Here is a 24493-nt window from a genome sequence, read left to right as displayed (position 1 = left end):
AATTGGTATTTACCTAAAAAAATACTGTTGGAGATAGATTTACTTAAAAAATACTGTTTATTAAAACAAGTTGCATATTTCTCTTTCGACGGGGCATAATGGAAAATAAATATCATATCATACATACAAATGTACACGTGCGTGCGTGCGTATACACGTATACACCGCACAAGTCATTGCATATATTAATTTTTTACAGTATGAATTTAATATCGTAGAATATTTCTCTCAACACTATGGTCAATATCAATTAAAAAGATGCTAGAATATCACTGAACGGGGTCCCAGGTTCCTTAGCAGCTGCTTCGAAAGTCTCAACAAACGCCTTTTTTTGCGATTCCTTAGATAGCTGAAATCAATCAATACGATAAGTAAAATAAATGATAAGCGTAAATATGCTTAAAGAATTGAAAAATATTAATTGAAAATAATATAATAAATAATTAAAATAAATAATTAAAAATAATAATAAAAATAAAAATATTAAAATTAAATAAAATAAGAAATTAATTAAAAATATTAATTAATTAAAAACTATTAATCTTATAATACCTTATGGTAAAAGTCTGAAGCGGCTATACACAACATTTTCTTATCTTCATACTCGTACTTTCCTATTCTCGATTGAACGTATGGAAATCTGTCATATTATAGCTAAGGAGTTATTACGTTATTCTTATTTTACAACAATTTTATCAAAGTATAAAATTTTTTTCCTTTCTTTCGCTATTTTGTGAAAAATTAGACAGTTACGTTAATCGAAAAAGGATACAAAGCTCTCAACCAATGATTCGTCGATGCGCTTATAAAGAAACAGGACAAACACCAAGTCGACATTGCCATTGGCAAGCTCTGAATGAAATTCGGTAAACTGAATACCACCCAATCTTGAAGGAGCTCCATTTCCGTGCAGGTACATGCTTTCTCACAAACCTAGATCGGAGAAATTATATTTGTTTCGTTGTTTGATTGTATAGAATATTTCACACAAAATGTTACAGTGTTTTCCTTCAAAACTTGATGTATAAACAAAATGTTTTATGATGAAATGAGTTGCTGCAAATTCATATTTTTTCTTAAAAACAATTATGTGTTTTGTTTACATCAATTGATTCCTCTTATTATATAATGAATAAAAAATATTTAGATAAGATAATAAAAAAAAATATTTTCCAAGATATTTCATAGTTTATGTCAAATTAAAATAGGTAAACTATGCAGTTTTTGAAAATCTTACTATTATAACTTTTAATGCTGAAATTGCAAAGAATCGGTTTGCATAAAATAATTAATATAGTTCCATTAAAATAATTATAGATTCACACATGTTCACATAATATTGAAAATTGACCTTAGTTAAAATTTAATATTATCAACTTTTATCTCTCTTAAAATCCTATAAATTACTCCTAACTTTTTTAGACATTTTTTGTACAGCAAGGGGAAGAAAACATCTTGTAACGCTTTATGTGAAACATCCTGTACATATAACTTGATTTTTATCGCGATTTACGAACTTTAAAGACAACGGCAGAGAGTAATCTCGGATGTGGTTGCTGTGGAGATAGAAATTCTCCTATGACCTTCGTCAAGATCTCCGATGGCGGGAAAAAGTCACCAAGAACGCTTGACAGAACCGTGCACAACACCTCTACTTCCATGGGATAACCTTTGCGGATCTTGTCGAATATCGCGGATATACGCTCTATGGATCGGACCAGTGTCTCCGGCTCCACATCCGGCAACGGTTCCTCGACACCGGGGCGATTCAATCGGTCAGCCGCTTCCGTGTACATGCATGTTAGCAGAAGTTGCAGTGCTGGTAGCGCCAGCAATGGACTCGGTTGCTTCAGCCGGTCTATTGCAATCTTAACAATCTGCTCAGCGACTTTGCCAACTACGCTCTTCGTTGCCACGAGTCTCTCGAGACCCTGTCGAGTCAAATATAGGTATATGTGTCGTGTAAACGTTCATTGAGGCGTTATAAGTAACATACCTGCAGCAGCATTTGATGTAAACCGTAAGAGAGATTCTGAGATGTGACTAGAGAAAGGACTAATTCCAACACAGCCGGTGCTTCCGCATCTGGTGGGGTATCCTCCGCGTGTTCCAGTAGAAAGAACACCAGAGCCCACATTATTCCCTGATGCTCCTCGCTCTGACTTGAAATGCTGTACACGAAGCACGATAATGATTTAGACAAAAAAAAAGATTATGTCAAATCAGGGTTGGCATGTTTTAAACAATGCGTTTAAAACTGTTTGATTAAAACTTGTTTAAAACAGTGGACATTGTTTTAAGCATTTTTGTTTTAAACTGTTTTAAACTATTTTAGAACCGTTTAGAACCGTTCAAAATATCACAAATAAAATATATGATTATTTGGAAAAGAAATTGTAAAAAAAATCAAAACCAAACAAAAACTAATCATCATGTGTATGTTGCAAAAAAGTTTTTGTTTTAGTATTTTTAGTTTTTTATCTATATTTATGTAACATATAGATATAAAAATATAAATAATAAAATAAAAATGATAAAATAGGTATTATTTTAGTAGAATATTTATTTTTAAATATTAAATAATAATCAATAGAATAAAGATTACTTAGAAGATATTGACTGACTTTACATTTTACATTTTAGCATTTTAAATTAATAGCAGGTCAGTAGTTCTAAAAAAAAAGTTCTTCTTTTAAAAAGAAGAATTGAGGTTTTTTATTTTTCTTTTATTTATAATTTATGTTGAGAGTTAAGCATGAGGTTATTTAATAAGAATAGGAAAGGAACCAAAGTATTATATATTAAATATTATTAACTAGAACTTTTTTTTAAAACTACTGACCTGCTATGAGTTATGTACTATTAATTTAAAATGCTAAAATGTAAAATGTAAAATCAGTCAATATCTTCTAAGTAATCTTTATTGTATTGATTGTTATTTAATATCCAAAAATAAATATTCTGCTAAAATAATACCCATCTTATCATTTTTATTTTATTATTTATATTTTTAATAGCGTTTCAATTTTGGCAACGTTATTTACAGTTTAACGGTAGCGAAAAATTTAAATATTTACACAGATCAAAGCTTTTAAGTGTTTTTTGCTTGTTTAAAACGTGCTTTTTTGTTTAAAACATGTTTTTTTACTTTACTTAAAAACACAAATAAAACAAAAAAACATTGTTTTAAACAAAAAAACAATGTTTTTTGTTTAAAATTAAAAAAAACAAGTTTTTTGCCAACTCTGTGTCAAATAAATGATATATTCTTACTGATGAAAATTAAATTAGATTTCATTTGGAAATTACTTATTTGAATCTTGCGAGTCAATGTGCTTCTGTATATATTCGATAGCTAGAGGATGTATAATGTTCATCGTTTCCTCGCATTTGGTGAGTACCGCGCTTTGCAGCAGATATAGAGAGCCGTGAAGTGCGGAAACTCTGGAGGCTAAGAATCCGGACTTTAAATTAACATCCACTATGCGCCTCACCTTATCCAAGGTATCCAAATCCTACGAAGAGATAATATTAATTAAAAAGAATCTTCATATCTTTGTTATAGAAAATTTTCGAATAAAATCCTCACGAGTGGCGTCAAAACGGCAGCAGCTTTACACGTAGAAATAACCAGATATTGATGTAGAATCGCATTTTCTGTCGGATGTATCCTCGAGACTTCCAGACACACGTCCAACATCCATTGATATTGCGATCTCTCTAAAAAGAGTTCCGAGATCGCCAGAATGGACTTCACGATCTCCGTCAATAATTGTACTGGTGTTTTAGCCTGCGGCGACATCCAGATAGTGTAATGCTCAATCAAGAAACGCAGACACGAATCTAGATCGAGCGACGCGGACATCAGCGCATCGTTTCTCCTGTTCCTCAAGTCGAGGACGGAAGCGTTCAACTTGTCCTCGTACAAATTGCACAAGGACCACAAGTAGGAGACCGATAGTTGGCTGTACGTAAATCTGTCGGATGTCATTGCGGTTCTCTCCAAGTTTCCCCTGCGAAATATGTGCTCTATTCTCAGACTATTCTTACCTCCCGCGTCATTCATGTACTCGTACTTCCACAAGAGCAACTCCTGTATGGCGTACAGCTTCTGAGAACTGATTTTGTGAACGGAGAGCTGCGGGTCTCTCGGATGATGAATCAAAACGCTAGCATCAGGATTGCCGGGACACGGCAGCAGCAACGTCTGCAACAGCAGTCTCGTTATCGCCTGAACCGCCAAGCCACTCGCTTGGATCAAGGCTGCCACGTCCTCCTTGGACGTGTTTTCGTTCTGCGGAAAGTTAAGGACGCTCAAGAACGCCATCCAGATCTCTTCGAACTGCGACCTCGAGATCCAGCCCAGTAAATTTACTCGGTAAATGAATTGCTCGAGAATATCCACCTCTTGTAGAAGATTGGATTCGGATGACAATAGTGGAAAGTAGCACTTGGTGGGGCCTGAGCCGACAGTGTGACCCGAGCCGCGTTTCCACACCAACGGTGGTGTCAAGATGTAAGAGTTGACCAGCGGTTGCCGACTCACGCTAACGACGAGCGATTTTATTGTGCTGAACAAATACGGCGGGATGTCCCTCGTGGAGAAGCCTTCCACCTGACGCTTCTCGAGCCAAGCGACTATCGATGCCATCTGGATGCACGCTCGAGCGTAATCCTTGGTGTCGTCGTCTCGAAGAGCCGGTTCTAAGGCCTGCGAGTCCACAAGCGGTAAAGGTTCCATTGTCGTCAATACACTCTCCACGACTCTCGTCAAAGAGATTGCCGCGGAACAGACCCAGGTGTAACGCGCGCTGTCCCCGAAGATTTTACTCGGAGCGGCATGTCTCAGGATCTCGGCTGCGCAGCTCAGCGCGAGGTCCATGTCGTGTGGCCTCAATCTATGAATGTTCCGTACATCGGAGTGGATCATCCAATGCGCCAGCTCAAGGCATAACATGGAAAACTTGGCGATGTCCTCTTCGAATCTCACGTCGATCTTTGCTACGTTGTATTTGGCCAATTTCGGTAACGTCTTCATGTAGATCTTGACGGTCGGGATTATCGTGAACAGGATCTCCCAATACAGAGTGTCGCTCAGCAGTTCGGAAAATCTAGCGGCGTACTTCAATTCCTTGCTATTTCCTTCCGGTTCTGGGTTGTAGATCTGATGCGGCCTCGGCACAAGTTCGCAGATATAATGAATGTGCTCCAGCAGACACTGCTTGGCAGCGACGTACAGGGGACTCGCGTTAAAATGAAAATCCTTCTCGCATTGCGCCTGCCCGAATTCCAACTCTTGACACTTCTGGACGCTGAGTCTGGCACCCAATATTATACAGTGTTTCAAAATTTTCAGATTAAACTCCTTACAAGAGAGAATGCTCAGACAGTCATCGAAATCCAAGTCCTTGAGTAACTGCGCCAATTCCATAGGATTGTTACCGGCACTGGCGTGGCAGCATCTTAATCTCACCTGCGACAGAAACCAATTTCGATCCAACTGAATATTCTTCACGGTAGACGGATTGAACGGTCTGCACTGGTCGAGCTCCAACGGCGATAGATCGTAATATTGCACGGCCAGCTTATTCAACAGGCTGACCAGGCCGCCATGTTTCTTGGCCAACTTGGTAGTCTGCAAGGTGTCCATAATCTTCACGAGATCGTCTTTCGACAGTTGATCAATCACGTCTTCCGCGCCTGTGGTCAACAATATTTCCACTCTGCGGCTGGCAATTTTCGCAGCTATTCTCGACAAAGCGAGATACTTGGTGGATAAGAGTCGCGGTATCAGGGTCATTATAACCGCGCCGCTCTGCGAATGATGCGCGCCCTCGATGCACTGTAGCAGACGCTTTATGAAACTGGGTCGCGATAGATCCGTACATTTCGTTGCTATCGCTTGCACTAACAATCCGCTGGCTGCCGGGTTCCTGTGTATGGCTGTGGTTAGCAGATCTCTCACTGGAGACTCGACGGCAATATCTACCGCTTCTTCTATATGATTGACCAACAGCCACGTCAGTGGCTCCACGTCATTGAGATTCTCGCATATGTAGTCGCAGAATAATATGATTCCTCCTCTCCTGACAATCTGGATGTTTATACCGTTAATGCAATCGCGCGTCTTCTCGCTCGGCCGAGGATGCACGACGATGTAATCGGCGCTCTCGTTGGTGCCCAGCACCTTTGACCAGAAGGACATCTCGTTGTACCCCAACAGAATCATCAAATAGGCCCATTGGCACGTCACTGTCGGGCAGACATTCCCAATGCCGAGCATCAAGCAGTTTAAATCATCGACGAGCAACTTCTCCTCGTCGGATATGTTGCGTCCTTGAATCATTTGCATTGTCGCATTCGCCACTTTGCAATGGCTGCCAGACTCGAACATGTGAATGCATAATTGCAGGAAGAACGCGAACTGATGCACCATGTAATTGTCGTCCGCTGTGTAATCGGAGAAACCGACGAAAGGATCCGCGGACTTGTGGTTTATCAATCCGAGCAGATTGAATACCTTTGCGCTTATCAGATTGATTACTTTGAATATAAATTTAGCTAATATATGTTCGGGTGGCACTTGACGAGACTGGATACTCAAGGCGTTCAAAGGATCCGTGGAACACTCGTGGGAAGAGGAGGAGGAATCAGAGCATTGATGTGGCGAGAACAGATGCGACACATCTGTTATGCCCACGTTAAGATCCAAAAGACGTGCTAGCATAGCCTCTTCTTTCGCGCAGGAGATCAACGAGAGCAGTACGACGTTAATCATGCCCAACCATCGCTTGAGTTTCAGACTAGAAGCTGTTGTGGATATCGATACAGTGAACAGTATCTTCAGGAGAGGATCCACAGGTCGGAAAACAGTTGGCGAGACAGCCGCAAATAGCTTCACCAGCGCGACGTGCGCCCTTTCGGATTCTATCCTGAGTTTTCCAGCCGCCAATATCGGAAGCACAGTGTCCATAGTCAGTCTGGACCACCTTCGCCATTTCTCCTCGCCGTTTCCGTCACCGCTGAATCTGGACTCGGCCAAACACAACGCCAAAAGCTCGACTACCTCGTGATACTCCACTAGACGTAGCAGCATGGCTATCAGCACGTCTCTCGTTGTTTCCAATTCCCGCTGCTCGATTAAGCTCGAGCTTCCGTTGCGAATAAGGAATATATCTTCGATAACCGGCGCGAGCGCAGGTATACAATGCGTGATGGCTGGCTGTCCGCTTGCCATCAGACCGTCACATAATTGAATTATCTTTGGTATGCCTATTATCGCTTTCGAGTGATTTTTCTCGTAAGATAAATGTACCAAGAAATTGAATATCCTCGGCAGAAGATCCTCCGTCTGCTGTACGTGACCCTCTTCGATAAATTCAAACTGCTTCAACACGAATCCAATGAATATTTTGTCGGAATCTAACAGGCAGTAGTTGACCTTGAGTTGCACCAGTTGACTCAGCAGCATTAGAACTTGGCATTGCAACGCGATGTTACTCGTGACAGTGTATTGTTTCAAAGACTTTATAACCATCGGCTCGAAGAGCCGGATAAATGATGCCACCGATGTCTTTTGATCCGAGGATCGCGCTAAGGTTTTAAAGACTGACGAAAATTTCCGATCGCCCTTCCTGCGCAACAATCCTATCCACCTGTGAAAATGAAGATACAATGTATCAGTCTGTGTGCAATTGTTAAAGTAGCAAAATAACAATTACCCAGTATCCGGCTCGTTTTCACCTCTGCAATTATTCCCGATGCATTTGATCGTGTTCGCCATTTGCCTGGCAGGATACTGAAAACACTGATTGTAAAAGCCTCCGATGTCATCTCGCAGCGTACCACATCGATCCATACTCTTTTGTACGTCCAGCTCGCTCCATTGGGCGCACACGTTTGTACCGAATAAACACTTCAACAACTGCTGGACGCATCGAACCGTTGCCGTTGGCGACAAAACGACGGTGGTTTTCAGGTAATACAATACCTCCTCCGCTATTTTACCCGCCTCTGTGACAGACGCGATCTCGAGGATCTGAGAGAGAACGTCCAGCATCGCGTTCAACAGAGAAACGTACATTTCGCTGGCTTCGTGCTGAAGAGTGACTAAATAATTAGAATGCGCCGCTTTCAGAATGTCGTATATTCTCATGTAATGAGGTACACCAATGAACGTCCCCATATGCTCTTTCCCGATTCGCAAGGTGATCTTCTCTCCCCTCTCCTTCGATTTTTGCTCAGATACAGTTTTCCTTTTGGGCGACAACGTTTGCGTGGACGATAAAGATGAAAATACGGGCTTGGTACTGGTCTGTACCAGTTGCACGTCGTCGACGACATGAACGAAGATATTGAGAACTCTCATGATGTGCGTTAATAGCAATTCCATGTACCTGTCCTTGCACATGTTCCACAGTTTCGTCGGATCACTGCCGGATTTAAAATTGCAGACGGCCAATCCGGAAGCTAGATTGCCGGCAAGAAGGATCAGATGTCGATGGGTGGACAGATCCAAGCTAATGGTCGATGACGTTAACAAGGGCAACGTCAATGATAAGAGACCGTTGCTTACTGGAGACGAGATCATCTCATTCGCAAAACTGACGTCGCTCGTGTCTGATCGGTCGCTACCCTTTTTAGATCTCTTCGGTAGTGTCTTTGTTAGAATACAATCCCATCCTCTCGCGTAAACCGTGGTCGGGTAAGTCTCGCTCAAGCGGAAGAGGGTTTCGCAGCATCCGTAAATGAGATATTTCGAAGAATGCACCGTCAATATCTCCGTTAAAATATTAACTATACGAGAGAGAGAATATTCCACCCTGGAGTCGTAATTTACGTCGTTATAGTGATTCAGAAATACAAAGGGCTTGACAGAAGTGTTCACGAATGGCTTATGTTTATCTTGATAAGACGACAGTTCCGAGATACTTGATGTTACGGTGTTTAAAAACTCCTGAGTGTATTGCGTAGCTTTTCTCGTAACAGTATCCTCTTGAGGATGTCGGAAATATAAACAAGGGATACTCCTGAAAAAAAAAATACAAAGTAGTATCGATTTAAATTTATGTGATTCATAAAATGTGATAAAATTTTGTAAATACGTCTTACTTAACAATGGCATTCGACGCGGCGTGTCTCACCCTCTGGTCTTGGTCGCCTAATAACGCTATTATAACATCGATAAAGTGCTCTTGGAATAACGATTGCTCCGTTATGTGTTCTATCGTAATATAAGACAGTTTACTCAACAAGTCAACTAATTTTACTTTTACCAAAAAGTATGGATTTTTTATAAGCTTTGGCAATACAGTCAGAATTGCAAGAGCATGTTCATTGCTGACGGAATCCAGTAACTCTGACAAGCAGAGGTTCAATGCATCCAGTGTTTGACGGCAAGTTGTTGCAGAATCATCATTCAAGCCCTAAAAGTTAAACAAGTTAAACAATTCAAGAGAATGATGTTTCAATTTCTCAGAGAAAATCATATACAGGGTGTATCTTAAAAAGCTTCTACTAAGCAAATAGCGTTATTCATGATTAAAAGCCGAGTCGAAAAGTCCTGAACCATTTTTTTCCATAATGCTTAATACAGCAGTAATTAATGAGTAAAGTCGCGCCAATAAAAAGACAAACTTCCTCGTCAACATATGAAGATTTGGATAAGCAAAAAAATAAATTGTTTTGTGTTACTTTTTAAACAATTCATCTTTTCAGAAATCTTTTTAATACTTAAATCTGATTAATTATTTAATGAATCTTGGAAAAAAAATAGTTCAGGACTTTTCGACTCGGTTTTTAATCAGGAATAACGCTATTTGCTTAGTGGGAGCTTTTTAAGATACACCCTGTATAAACTCACATTTAAAAGTAACTTTATCAAATCTTCCAATGATGTACTTTTATGTCCTTTCTGAATCGAACATTCCGCTTCAAAATTCTGGAAGGAACCGCCGTACTGGACAAATACAGACTTCAAAAAGATTCCAATCATCATCGCTACGTTGCCCCTGATCTGGGGATCTGAATGATTGGCAAACAGCAAAATGTCTGCAATCAATTGATTTGTCTCATTGCAGCTTGACTCTTTGGCCACAGTCATTGTAAACAAATGCGGGTAAAGCTTCAAGATGTAACCCACGCATGTTAAAGCGAGAGACTTGACGCTGACACGAAACAACTTGTCCGATACTAAATGCCCGGGTTTCCCCGCCAGCAAGAAAGACGACACCAGGTAACGGCAGCAGAATTTGACAGGCATATCCGAGTCTGTAAAACTTCCGATATCCGCTTCGTATAATGCAAAGTCCAAAGAAGATTTCTTTGGGGAGGTAAAGGACAGAGTGGCCTCTTCGGAATAATCTTCCTCCTTCGACCGTTCACTTTGTAAGCTTGGATACGGCGTTCTCTCAGATTTTTCAATTTCGCTCTCGATATCGCTGCCTCCTTCCGCAACTTCATCATCTAAAAAACATGGAATGCTAGTATTTGTAAAATTATTATGTGAGTTACGTTTATGTTTACTTGTTCTTACTATTAATAGTCCCGATTTTCAGACCGCAATAACTTTCCGATATCTTCTCTTTTATCTCTGCCGCATCGCTGGCTGCACATTCATTTTGCGTTTGCGGATTACACGCGGCTGGCAAACTCGTTTCCGTATCTGCAATCCATTTTTCTATATTTGGAGTAATCTCTGGAACATCAGGTTCGTGTATCAAGTTTAAGATGGAATCGGAATTTCCGCCGTAAGCGATACTCCCACTAGAAATACTCATTTGACCCAGTGAAGGAGCGCATGCATTTTGATTTATTATTATCCTGCTTTGAGTTATGCCTTCTGAAGACAATAAAACGGATACCAATGGCTTTGGAGGCATTCTTAAAAGTTGCGCCAGTGTCTCTAAAGCTGCATTTATAACATTATGATCAGAGTGCCATTTTGTGTAATGCAAACATAATTCATAAATGTGTAATAGATTATCTATCTGTTGTATGTCAACATCTTGAGGCTCCAAGGGTTTACATATGTATGGTAAAATCACTCTTAAACAGCCAAATCCGCCTATGATAGTAGATGGGTAATCTTCGGCGTTTCTCGTTGACATCATTATATCTGTGATAAAAATAAAATAATAATTTAGTAAATAAATAATTAAATAAATAAATGTTTTTGTGCACACTTATATAACAATTTATAGGTATTTACCATACCTAATAGATAATTTAAGACATAATTTAGAAAGAACTGTGGCTTTCTACAATTTATACACGTTGTCAAGATCATATTTGCCGCTGCTCTGCGAAACGCTGCTTGAGGAGAGGAAATGTTTTCAAAGAATACTTTTAGCAAGTTCTAAAATAGATTTAATATTTTTAAAACTCATGATATGTAATTTTAACATAATTATAATAATATCAAGCCATTTACCTTGACATCCTTGTCTGTCATAAAAGGTCCTAACACTTTAAAAATTAATGGTAACGACTGTGATAATGTTTCAATCACAATATCTTCAGATCTATGCGCAATGATTACTATACACGGTATCAGATTCGATACATAAGCTTTGCCCCTCGAGGGACGTATCATATGACTTAGTAAGCCGAATCTCCAAAGAGCAGCTCTTAATATACGCGCAGGTCCGTTTCTCTTTATTTCATTGTAAAGCTCTATCTGGATCTTAACGATGTTACTGTCAACCATTGCCTGGTAAATAAAATGAATAGTACACATTCTAAGTGAAAGAATTCGTATACGCTATAGATCATTTTGATTTTGGTATCTCTACACAGAGAAAAATGTATACTGTATTCAAGTAAATATTATTTATTTTAAGTATATCATAAGTTTGTATATCCGCAAATATATCATAAGTTTACCACAAGCATTAAATTTAATTGAATATATTCTGAATTTTAGTAAGTGCAGTATTTTAGTCAAGAATATTAAATTAAAACAAAATTTTGGTTTGTTTAATACAAGAGTTGACATAAAGTAAGTTTGATTTTTCTTTCATACAACTTTATAATATTCTTGAAGAGAAAATAAATTTTTCTTTTGAGTACATGATAATAAGATTTTCTAACACTTGTGATGAGTATATTTTAAGATTATTATCAAGAATATATTCTTTGTTGAAGAAAACTATTACTTAAAAAAAGAAAAATAAATTGAGTAATCACTTTTCTTGGCAGTAGAATATTTTTCTCTGTGTAGCTATGAAAAAAAGTATAATATACCCTTATAATTTTATTAAGAGATTCATCAGCGACCATCCTGACATTCGACTCGCTGTCATTGCACAAAGCCAGCAATGTTTCAATGGTAGCGGCAAGAATTTGTGGAAACTTGGGATTCTGTCTGACAGTTGGCGAACATATCCCCTCAACGATGATGGTGCAACACGATGTCTTCTCCTTCCTGTCAGAGATACAGAAATTTATTCTTGTCGAGTTCGTAATTTGGATAATTTTAATTTAGTCAGAATAATTTGATTTCGGTGCATGATAAAAAAATTCCTATTGACAACATTGACAGTTCCCTGTCATGGGACGCTTATTATTTACATACCTCGCCCCGGGATCCGACGAGACATCAGAGTCTCGTAGAGCGTTTAACGTTTCCACTGCTTTCAATATATTATTCAAGTGAGCCATGCCGCGTCGAGGGGAATCTTGTCAGCTTCCTCGGAAAGACCTCTTCAGATAATCCAGTCGACGAATGACATTTTGTTGCGCCTGGCAGCGAATTAATCATGACAGATCATGACAAATATATCACGAGACCACATCGCAACGTGCTGGCCGATGCCATACTAAAAAGGGTATGTTCCGAGTTCCGATACGAACTGACTGCCACTACTGGAAATCTATAGTCCACGTCACATATATCATAGATTTTATCACAATATTTATTTTCCCCATCCAGTGTAAATGGTGCAAATCGGAACATAGCCCGAATTTGATTAGCGAATTTGATTTGCGCGCGCGTTTTTAAGAATGAAAAACCTGTTTTTTTTCTACAAGAAAAACATATTTGATATTTTAACTTTTTTCGTATTTTTTTAATAAAGAGAGAGAAAGAGAAGATGAACTTAAAGTCTTATAGTTTTAATCTATATAATTTATTTTTTTCCAAAAGTATAATTTTAATAATTCTTGCAGTTCAAATGATATAATGTATTTTAAACATAATGACGTCATTTGGATAATTTTAATTTAGAATATTCAGTTAGAATAATTTGATTTCAGTGCATGATAAAAAAATTCCTATTGACAAAAGTTGGATAATTAAATTAAACCAAAATGACTAATAAAATTAACAGTAATAATAATAATAATAGTGATAATAATAATAGTAATAATAATAGCAATAATAATAGCAATAATAATGGCACAATAATAATAGTAATAATAATACCCAACAAACACCAAATAATAGTTATATAACTATTAGTTATAATTTCCCACTCAACAATATAACTGTTACATGTTATGTAACTGTTACATAACATGTAACAGTTATATTGTTGAGTGGGAAACAATTAACAATTATATAAATATGTTACTTGGGGTTTGCTGGGTAATAATAGTAATAATATAATATAATAATAATAATAATAGTAATAAATATAATATGGAAATATAATTATTATATATATATATATATATATATATATATATAATAAAATATAGAAATAATAATAGTAATAATAATAATAGAAATAATAATAATAGTAGTAGTTATAGTTGTGCTGGCAAAATTTAGTGTACACACGAGATGCATATCTTATAGTGAAATCAGGCTCCCAAGTATAAGTACTATAGTCAAGGTTCTAATCTGACCTAACCTGATGTGATTCGCGACACTCATCAAGTTACACGATGACAGTTTTCCCGAAGAACGTGATTCGTCGAACGTAAAACGACGTTGGACGTGACAATTGGATGCTACAGAGAATTTTAAAAAATATTACTTAATATTTTTAAATTTCTCCAATAATTATTATACGTTGGACGAAAAAACAGCAATTTTTCTTTAATTCGCTTCTCGCACCAAGAGTCATGAGATCGCAAACGACTAGAGATGCTAGCTATTATTATGTTATCGCATGAGCTGAAATAGTTGTTGCCTCCCCCCTTTTTTTCTTTTTTGAAGTCGCAATAAAATTTCTGCGAACGACGATACGGCAAATAAAATCGGGGAGAGATGAGCGACGAGCCTAGTTTTGGATCTTATGGTTTCTCCGACATCTCTTACTTACGTTGACGTTTCGTCCTCCGGCGGGAATCTCGAAATATTCATGCTCTTTCCGTCAGATCAGCCTGAAAATGCGGCCGAATATCCTGAAGAGCAGCTTGGAGAATGCTTCCTTCAGCATTATATTTCAGGTACATCAGAGAAAGGTGTATTGGAAGAGTTATTTTGCAATGTTATTATTTTATTAGCCAAATTACACACTGAAATCCTTCAGATCCTTTCCAAGGATTTTATTGTACTTGTGCTATTTTCTATCTCTTCCCTCTCCTCATCTTAATAATAATTTTCTCGAAATTGTCAATATTGAAGCTAAGCTGCCGCTGGTCATGTGGCAATATTGTATTATGTAATAAAATTTTGAATTAAGATACTTTTCTTTCAGATATTCTGTCGCTGTATCACGTTTCTCTTGAATGCGTTTGTCGTCCGACATGTGGGTCAAGCTATCTTAGGTGTCATTAACGTGAGATTATTGTTACTGGAATCTATGATATTGTTTTTATCAAGAGAACCATTCATGAAGGCCTGTCTGACTAATACAGCGGAGCATAATTGGGCCCAAGTTGTAAATTTACTCTGGCTGACGTTAGTTTCTTGTTCACCACATGTATATTAATTATTTTCAATTATACAAATTAATTATACAAATTAATTAACGTTTTTTTTTTAGGGTACCCATATGTCTCGTCATGTCTTTCTTATTTGGATACATTTGGTTATTTTTGCTCTCTACTGCAGAGGCGTTACCACCGTATTATACGTTTGCAGTATGGGCAGTCGGTCTGTCATGCATCATAGAACTGTCTTCCTTAATTGTTCAATTAGTCGCAAATGCATTTTTATTTGTTAGGCTTAAAGTAAGATGATAAAGAAAAAAACATGTGTAATTAATGCAAAGAGCATTTTAGTGATATCTATCTTTTCTAGATAATTCTGGACACAATTATGATTGCTATTCGCACTATGACTTTCGTTCCACTAATATTGTATTATCCAGAAAATGCGTTACTCGCATTTGGTATAGCTCAGCTCGTTGCAGCAATATTTTATACAACTAGTCACTATGTATATTTTCACTACCACATTGCAAAATTGAATAAATGCACGCAGAAACGAAGAATGTCCTTGAGAGGCAGTAGTGATGAGTTCGTGGTAAGAGAGTTTCCCTTTCACACAGTGAAGGACTTTTTACCTGGCCAATTGGAAAATAATGTATGTAAACATGTAATTGTGTTATCATCATTCTTTAAGAACAGTACAATAGTTATTTCGTAGGACTCATATCTTGATAAAAAGTTAACTATTCTTACATGGAGCTTCTTTAGGCAAGGGATACTGAAGCAAATTCTGACAGAAGGCGAGAGGTTGATCATGACTATAATGCCAGTATTGACATTCACAGAACAGGTTTATAAAAATTGATAATCATGTATTGCAATATATCATTATCACAGATACTAACTTTTCTTTGTTTTTTTTTTAAGGGTACTTATGAGATTGTGAATAATTTGGGATCGTTAGCTGCTAGATTTATTTTCCGTCCAATCGAGGAGAGCGGATATTTTTACTTCACACAGACAGTAAAGAGGGATAAGTTAATATCCGATCAAAATCCAGTGAGTTATGATTTTTATAAGATAATAATACATATATATATTTATAATAAGTATGTACAAACTATATTTTCAGGGGGAGATACAAGAGAGTGTGAATGTGTTGACACATTTGTGTTCAACCGTTACATCTATTGGTCTGATTGTTCTAGTATTCGGTCAGTCCTATTCGAGCACATTGCTCTGGCTATATGGTGGCTCGAAATTGACCTTACCTCTACCCGTTCTTCTGCTAAGAGCGCACTGTCTTGCTATATTATTGTTGGGAATTAACGGCGTGACGGAGTGTTACACTAACGCGACAGCTGACAGCGCGACTATAAACAAGAGTAACATCATCATGATCTACGAGTCTATCGCGTTCCTGGGCGCATCGTATCTGTTCGCTACTTGGTTCGGTCCGGTCGGTTTTATTTTTGGCAATTGCGTAAATATGAGCCTACGAATCATATATTCAGCGATGTTCATCAATAAAAGACACCGAGACACAATATATCGTCCTCTACGCGGATTAGTTCCGAAGCCTTTGTTCTCGGCATCTCTACTCATTGCGGCATTCATTACTAATCTATCACACGTAAAGTATCTCCGTGCTTTAATTTTCTATTTATAGTTATTTTGATTGTAAATTTGTTTTTCTATATGTAAATTTGTTTTCTTATAGGCTTATTTCTTCCCAGCTGAAAAAATATTGCATCTATTCGTTGGAATAATGATGTTTATGATTGTACTTATGTCGTGGATGTATGAGAATTACGAATTGCTCAGGCTTGCTGCAAACAAGTGGTACAAAAGAAGAAACAAACAGGGAAAAAGCGACTGAAAGTTCTGTAAATTATTTTATTTATAATACATATAAACACAAACTCGTCATAATGCAACATTTTTATTGCATTACACGAGCTTGTAAATGTTAAAAAATTATAATATGTAAATATTTATTTTCTATATAATTTTATATTATATTTTATGTATATAATATATATATATAATATATAATATATAATATAGTACATATATAAACTTTATATAATTGCTTAATCCCTTTATATGTAGCAAAAGTCGTATTTATGTCCTTTATATGTAGCAAAAGTCATATTAAAGTTCTTTATTAGTAATATATATATATATATATATATATATATATATATATATAATAATTATATAAAGTATTTTTCTAGATATATTTTATTTCAGATAAAATCGAATTTATGTATTTTATTTCAGATAAAGTCGTATTTAGGTATTAAAATTCTTTATTAGTAAAATATATATATATATATATATATATATATATATACATTTAATAATTATATAAAGTATTTTTCTAGATACATTTTATTTCAGATAAAATCGAATTTCATGGGGGACACGTAGCAATAATAATTAGGTACTCCAAATCATATAGCGCTAATCACAGGATCTTTATATGTATAATACACTATCTGAAGTTGATTTATAATTTGTGTAATAATATTTATGATACAAATCTTTGTTTTAAATTATCACTATGATTATCATAAAATTCAATTTATTTGCTATCTTTTTGAAGTGATATGATTAGTGCCTTAGATTCTCTAATCTTGCAACTAGAGTCGATATAATTGCTATCAATTCTATACTGTCACATTTGATGCATCACCTTTAATTGCAAAATTTTTTTTACGATCGAAATTGTTGAAAGAATTTTCTTTTTATTATTGTGCGATATAGATATTCATAGGACACTCGGTGTATAATATGCTATATATACAGCAATATACGAACAAACTGTAAAGGTGCAATTTCATTGACGCTAAAAAGTAGCGTCAACCATTGGTTGAACAAAGAAGTAAGTAGTTGCTTCTTTGTTCAACCAATGGTTGACGCTACTTTTTAGCGTCAATGAAAAGGCCGCTTAAAGGCGCTTTTCATACTGACGCTCATTTTTAGTATAAAAGACATCACGCGACTAAAAATAAAAGATATCAATTCGTCATTTTTTCGTCATGATGCTGAAAACGAGCGTCGAGCGCCACATGAATTTGTGCTTTAATATCTCGTATTGATTATTCTATTCTTGTTTAATGAATGTATTACGTTACAGTACTATTCTTTGTATTGTAGTTTGATTGCAATCCGGAATAGTCGTGCCTAAGGTGTTGTCCGACTTTGATTAATTTTAAAAAGATATTTGATCTATTAAAATGCAGCTTTTCTTAATAATGCATTAATATAAAGATAGCATTTATCAAATGATTGGAAAATAAGAAAATTTATAAAATTTATATAGATTATTATTAAAATTATTTGCATATTTAATATGTAAGTTATAAATATTACAATATACTTATATATTACATATATTTTCGTTTTTTATATTAATTATATTATATTAATTATATATTATATATTATATTATACATATATTATATATTATTATATATTATATAGTATTATATAGTATTATATATTATATATTATATATTACATTATATTAATTATGTTTTATATTTAATCTCAACCTTTGTGGGAAAAAAATTAGTACTAATATATCCCTTACAAGTCAACACGTTTCCTTGAAAAATAATTCCATTAATTTTGCACTTCCGTGTTATTTCCGGTATTTGATTGATTCTAAAAAATAAAACAAATTTGTCTGTATGATTAAAAAAAATATGCATGTTGACGATCAAAATTGTCAAAAGGATTGTTTTCCCTCCTTTTTATCATTATGCGATTAGATATTTATAGGACACTCGGTATATGCTATGCGAGGAGAATATACGAACACACCAAAACGTCCTATTTGCTCATTCTATCCTCGTTTAAGGAATGGATGACGTCACGCGTTGTACTATTCTCTGTTGGGTGTAGTTCGGTTATAATTTGGAGTAGTCATGTCAGGGTGTTGTCCGTGATCAACTGACTGTAAAGAGATATTTGAAGGGAAAATGGGGCTGGGACACTACGTGATACTAATATCTTTGTGCAGTTTTGTTTTGCCTCATATTTATGGTATGACTGCACATTTTTATTCAAATTAATAACTTAAAGTCATCTTATAAAACTTTGTTTTGCATCACAACACACGTTAAATTGCAAACATTTATGAGAGCTTCTTCCTCTGCAAGAGTAAATTTCAGTTATTTCCAAAATGATTATACCAAAGAAACATTATTTTGAATTACAATGTAATTTTAACTACAAATAATATTGCTCTTCAATTGATTTAGATATTTGCTTGGCTGCTGATTGTTGCTGATCAATTATTTTATTTGCACCATCAAAATCATAACAAATAAGTTGAAACTTATAATATTGATAAAACACAAAACAAAATTGTATAAAATACATATAGCATGTTAAACATAATTAATGATTATTATTAATTAATTTTCAACAGGCCAGCGATATAGGCAACAAGAAAGACTCAACAACACAGTCATATGGTGTACAGTTTCCGAAGGTGAACAGAATAAGTGCAAAGCCTTTTCCAGGGCGATTGATCGGGAGATAGCGTCCTTTGGCTTTAGCTACTTTTCGATACAATGCAAGCAAGCATTCAACAAGGAAGAATGTATGGCTATGCTAGATCATGAAAAGGCCCAGATAACAACATTAGATGCCGGAGAGGTCTTTGTAGCTGGACGATACCATAGTCTTGTACCAATAATGCAGGAGATACATGAAAACCATGTGAATTATCAATATGCTGTTGCAGTGATTAAGAAAGGATCTCTGTCAGATGTACAAAGTTTACATGATCTTAGACACAGGAAGGCCTGCTTTGCTGGCGTCGGAACATTAGCGGGTTGGGTTATTCCAATTAATACTGTGAGTAAAATTTATGATTTTTTTATAAATAATTACAATATACATAATATAATTAATAAATAATTTTTATAAATAATTACAATATCCATGTATAAATAAATAAATAAAAATATATATATAATTTTTCTTATATAAATATTTATATAAAAATAACAAAATATAATAAAAAAATATCTTATTCAGCTTATGCAACATGGGGGAATGGAAGTTATTGATTGTAACAATCATGTAAAGTCGACAATTAAATATTTTGGTCCTAGCTGTGCAATACACTCTTTAATTGACAAATATAATCCGCTTGGTAAGTTTATAATAATGAAATATATAGGTATATTTTGATGTTATAATTGTTATAATCTCTCACGAATCAATTACAGGTGATAATTCTGATCATTTGTGTAGCTTGTGCATTGGAAAGGTACCTGGTGGCAAATGCACTTATCAAGATCCTTATGCAGGATATGAGGGGGCTTTTCGATGTTTGGTCGAAGCAGGCGAAATTGCCTTCCTGGTGCACACGACTGTACACGAGATGACTTCAACGACATTTGACTTTAGTACGCAGTCGCTACCTAATGAATTAAATCTGTAGGAGAGTGAAGATGATGAGATATTTAAAGTATTCAATTTTTGTTATTAGTTTCCGTTAAGAAGGAGCAATTCGAACTTCTCTGCAAGGACGGTACTCGCAGATCCGTGGACGAGTACAGGACCTGTAATTGGGGTACCGTGCCATCACGCGCGATAGTCACATCTTCGGCGACGAATTTCGAGATTCGTCGAATGTACCAAAAATTTCTGGAGAAAGCGGCTCGAATATTCCACAATAACAGAAATAACACGACGAACTTGAATCGTTTTAACGATAACCAGAGGAATTATGAAAGTCGTCCGGACAATAACAGATTTGGGGAGGACGATTTTAATAGGAACGGCGTTAACAATCCGAACGAATATAACACGGACAATTGGGATCGCAATGGATACGATCGAAGTTTCAGTGGCAACAATGGATTCAACTCGTGGGAGAAATCTCCAATTAATGATACGTTCGATTATAGAGATCACACCGAATCTACTGTACAGCCGATAGAAGTGTTCGATTTGTACGAGTCGGCACCTAGATATGGAATGAAACATAATTTAATATTTTCAGTAAGTTACGTGTTTAAACAGAAAAAATTCAACCTTTTAGCACAAATAATCATGATTACAAATTACTTACATCAGTAAAGACTCGGAAGAATCTAACGGAAATAATGAGATAATAAATATTTAAAAGAGCTAAGAGATATGAAAGAAATCTATGCGATCAAAAAATTCGTTTGTCATTAAGCATACTCGATTTAGAGGCTTGAATTTACCATAGAAGATTTAATATAATCCTGATAAAAAAATTATTGTTTCTAATTAAGCCTGGCTGGAATATATGTCTTGTATGAATTAATAAATTAGAACAACAAATAATACATTTACTAATCAATTTAAAGAACACTAAGTTTAAAAAATTTTTCAGTGTTATTAGCTTTTTAACATGAAATCATACATATAATCAGAATAAAACAATCAGAATAATCTTTATAAGAAAATTAACTCTATGAAAGGAATAAATATTGGATCCTCTCAATTAATGCATAATATTTAACTTGGTACAGAGCCTATATTATGATGGCATATTCCAGCCTGTGCTTTAACAAGTAATTTTAAAAAGTAAAAATATTTTCATAAATATTTACAAGACAGCATAACAAATTTAAATTTTTTAAATAAACAATTTTGATATATTTTTTAAAGGATACAGATTAGCGCAAAAAAATTACATCTAAATCGCGAATTGAGTTAATTACCGAAAGAGGAGCCCTGTCTAAAAAAGTAATCATGTATATATATACATTCTTTTTCCGATCAAAACGAATCAAGTGATATTTATTTCTTATTGTTACATTTATCCTTGATTTAACGCGTTCCATTCTTTCAGGATTCCGCTCGCGATTTCATACAACTCCCTGAGAAAGATCAAACATATACGGGATATTTGGGAAGATCCATAGATCATATATTAGGAGTGCGCCATTGCCCTGTAAATCGAATGTCGTTATGCGTTACGTCCGACCCGGAAATGGAGAAATGTGTGAAAATGAAGGTACTATTCATATATATTTGATGCACAAAAACTATTCATATTTATTTTAAAAATTGCTTATTTAAATGCGCTGAATTTTGACATTCTTCATATGTTTATCACAGATTGCTTTAAAAGCTCAGCTGCTGAAGCCAGAATTACTCTGTCATAAAGGCCACAGCCAAATCAATTGTATGCAATTGATACAAAACGGGTACGTGTAAAAATATGTTTAAATGTACATACACGTGCATATATGTTTCTCGATGAAAATACATGTATACTCTCTTTTTTTTCACGATAGGATTGCTGATGTAGCTATATTGGACGCCAGCGATGTTTATACCGCTGGATTACGTTTCAATCTGATCCCGTTTATATCCGAGGTGTATAATCTTGGCACACCGGACTATTACGTCGTCGCCGTCGCTAAAGAAGAGGACGATAGCACAGATCTGACGTATCTGAAAAATAAATATACTTGTCACACCGGGATTAACACCGCCGCGGGCTGGGTCTATCCACTGGCCTACCTTATCTCTAATAAATGGATCAGGGGCTACGGTTGCGATTCTGTACGCGCCGCCGCTGAATACTTCAGTAAATCCTGCGTGCCAGGCGCACTTAGTACCGAGTATAATATAGGTAATGCAAAAAATACAACAAAATTAATAATTTTTCTAAATTAGCCGAAAATTATTCCAAAATTAACTGCATTGGAATCTCTCAAAAATACATCTCTAACAAGTATATCGCATTCTTTCCATGCGCTAAGTAATGCTGTTGAATGAACATGAATAAAGGTGGAGTCTCAGTCACTCAACAATTATGGTAAAATACTTTCCCAGCGATATAGAAAAGACATGTTCATGCAAGTTTCATGAGTAACTATTATATGAAACGCTATTTTCTACAGACTTGAATTTTATAAGGATGAGATAACTCGTTAGAATATATCAGAGCTCAATATGGTCCACTCTTGAGAAGATTCCAATGTAATAAAGATGAAATAATCCATAGGACGGTTATATTTACAGAACTCCTTTCATCTGATTGCAGGCGTGCCTTACGATAATATGTGCGATTTATGTCACGGAGTCAGCTATCGGTATTGCCGAAGAGACGCCTCCGAGGATTATTTCGGATACACGGGCGCCTTCAGGTGTCTGGTGGAAGGCGGCGGAGATGTAGCTTTTGTCAAACACACGACAGTCGCGGAGAACACTGACGGCAAGCGCAGGGAATTTTGGGCGCGCAACACCTTCACCAAGGACTTCGAGTTGCTCTGTCCAGACGGCACGCGCCGGCCGACTAAAGATTACGAGAACTGTAACATGGGCAAGGTCGCCGCTAACGCTATAGTCACGCGTGGCGGTTACGGCTACAACGAGACGCAGATTAACGCTTATATAAATCTGTTCATATACGCGCAACAGTTTTACGGCCGAAAAGAGCAGGACGAGTTCAGCTTCAGCATGTTCTACAGCCCGCCCCCTTACAGCGATCTCATTTTTCAGGACGCCACTCAACAGTTAATAATCATACCGCCGGAGAAGCGAGAATATAGTATGTACCTCGGGCCAGATTTTATGAGAGCTAGGAGAATTGTGGATTGTAACGCTGGCGCGTCAGCCATAAGCTACTCATTGCTTGCTACGATAATTATGATAGCATTCACTTTCACATTCGGTAGATAAGTGTCACTATAGCAATACGATTTAACATCTTCTTTCGAAGCAATACGAGAACGGATCCCAGGAAGTATCGAATAGTTGGATGATGGGACCTTCTAAAAAAAGCGATATGATTTACTTACTTTTATATGAATAATTTACATTGAAAGATTACAAAAAAAAACAGAGATTTGATAGGATAGAATTTTATTATTGTCAAATGTATATTTTATCGTTACAACGTAAATTTATATGGATAAATTTATTCTGAATATCATTTTATAAATATTTTACACGTCTATTTAACAGTACAAATGGCTAAGAGGTAGAGTTAGATATATTAATAAATTTCATGGCTGCCTTTGCGTCCGTTCAACGGAACCTTATCTCTAAATGTTTCCGTCCAAATAGAGAAATTTAACGATCTGTTAATCTTAAGGATCATTGTATATTTAATAATTTGATATATATATATTGTATATTTTATATACCGTCCACACACATTAACATTTTTATAGAAATAAATCTTTATAAAGTCTCCAATGCACATTTTTATTATTTCATATTTTGCGTAATAAAAAAAAATAAAAAAAATAAAAACAAGTAAGCAATTCTTTTCCTAGAAAAGCGCTGAAAATAAATCGACGTGCATACGATAATAGGAAAGATCGAAATTACAATTGAATAACGAACGAGAAAAAAAGATTATTGCTTTGGCTTTCAAAAATTCATGTCAAACCTTCAATCTGAATCAAAATTTCCAAAGTTAACAAAATATTCTTAATCTAATAATTCGAATAATATAATTTTAATTGAAATTTGAAGACATTCCTATTAATTAGAAAAAAGAAACAGTTTGCTATTAAAGAAAGAGATATAGTCCCCGCAATTGCGATATGAATAGTGACATTCAACCAGTGAAAAATCACACGTTTAAACGCGAAAATCTAAGAAAAACACAGATTTATAAGCGTAATAATACCGACGATCTGCAGGTAACTTTATT

The 24493-nt window shown here is 35.7% G+C and overlaps 3 protein-coding genes across 4 annotated transcripts; 2 read left to right on the top strand and 1 right to left on the bottom strand.

Moving 5' to 3' along the window:
* Positions 1 to 124: 124 nt before the first annotated feature.
* On the bottom strand, positions 125 to 12864 carry LOC105253979 (huntingtin). Of its 2 annotated transcripts, XM_011262388.3 has the most exons (15): positions 12575 to 12864; positions 12244 to 12424; positions 11432 to 11710; positions 11215 to 11356; positions 10535 to 11116; positions 9863 to 10464; positions 9112 to 9425; positions 7722 to 9029; positions 3590 to 7655; positions 3310 to 3515; positions 1997 to 2171; positions 1518 to 1931; positions 773 to 933; positions 553 to 640; positions 125 to 349 (listed from the first exon to the last, which is right to left on the bottom strand). In XM_011262388.3, the coding sequence occupies exons 1-15, from the start codon at positions 12658 to 12660 to the stop codon at positions 251 to 253; spliced, it is 8703 nt and encodes a 2900-aa protein (XP_011260690.1). In that variant the 5' UTR covers positions 12661 to 12864; the 3' UTR covers positions 125 to 250. The 2 variants fall into 2 exon arrangements, with proteins under 2 accessions (XP_011260690.1, XP_011260691.1); XM_011262389.2 differs by lacking the exons at positions 12244 to 12424; positions 12575 to 12864 and having other exon boundaries at positions 11215 to 11310; positions 11432 to 11495.
* A 997-nt stretch (positions 12865 to 13861) lies between these two features.
* On the top strand, positions 13862 to 16743 carry LOC105253978 (protein RFT1 homolog). The gene is made up of 8 exons (XM_011262387.3): positions 13862 to 14394; positions 14646 to 14848; positions 14934 to 15120; positions 15191 to 15475; positions 15539 to 15670; positions 15748 to 15879; positions 15953 to 16453; positions 16541 to 16743. The coding sequence occupies exons 1-8, from the start codon at positions 14335 to 14337 to the stop codon at positions 16697 to 16699; spliced, it is 1659 nt and encodes a 552-aa protein (XP_011260689.1). The 5' UTR covers positions 13862 to 14334; the 3' UTR covers positions 16700 to 16743.
* Positions 16744 to 18691: 1948 nt separating this feature from the next.
* Positions 18692 to 24029, top strand: LOC105253977 (melanotransferrin). Its single transcript, XM_011262386.3, has 9 exons — positions 18692 to 18873; positions 19262 to 19692; positions 19876 to 19993; positions 20070 to 20249; positions 20333 to 20847; positions 21671 to 21835; positions 21940 to 22028; positions 22119 to 22459; positions 22874 to 24029. The coding sequence occupies exons 1-9, from the start codon at positions 18810 to 18812 to the stop codon at positions 23509 to 23511; spliced, it is 2541 nt and encodes an 846-aa protein (XP_011260688.1). The 5' UTR covers positions 18692 to 18809; the 3' UTR covers positions 23512 to 24029.
* The last annotated feature ends 464 nt before the right edge of the window (positions 24030 to 24493 follow it).

This window comes from Camponotus floridanus, unplaced genomic scaffold, assembly GCF_003227725.1.
Source record: "Camponotus floridanus strain SB8 unplaced genomic scaffold, Cflo_v7.5 scaffold29, whole genome shotgun sequence".
NCBI classification, from domain to species: domain Eukaryota; kingdom Metazoa; phylum Arthropoda; class Insecta; order Hymenoptera; family Formicidae; genus Camponotus; species Camponotus floridanus.
Note: the sequence above shows the minus strand (reverse complement) of the source record. Positions and strands in the feature narration are given on the sequence as shown.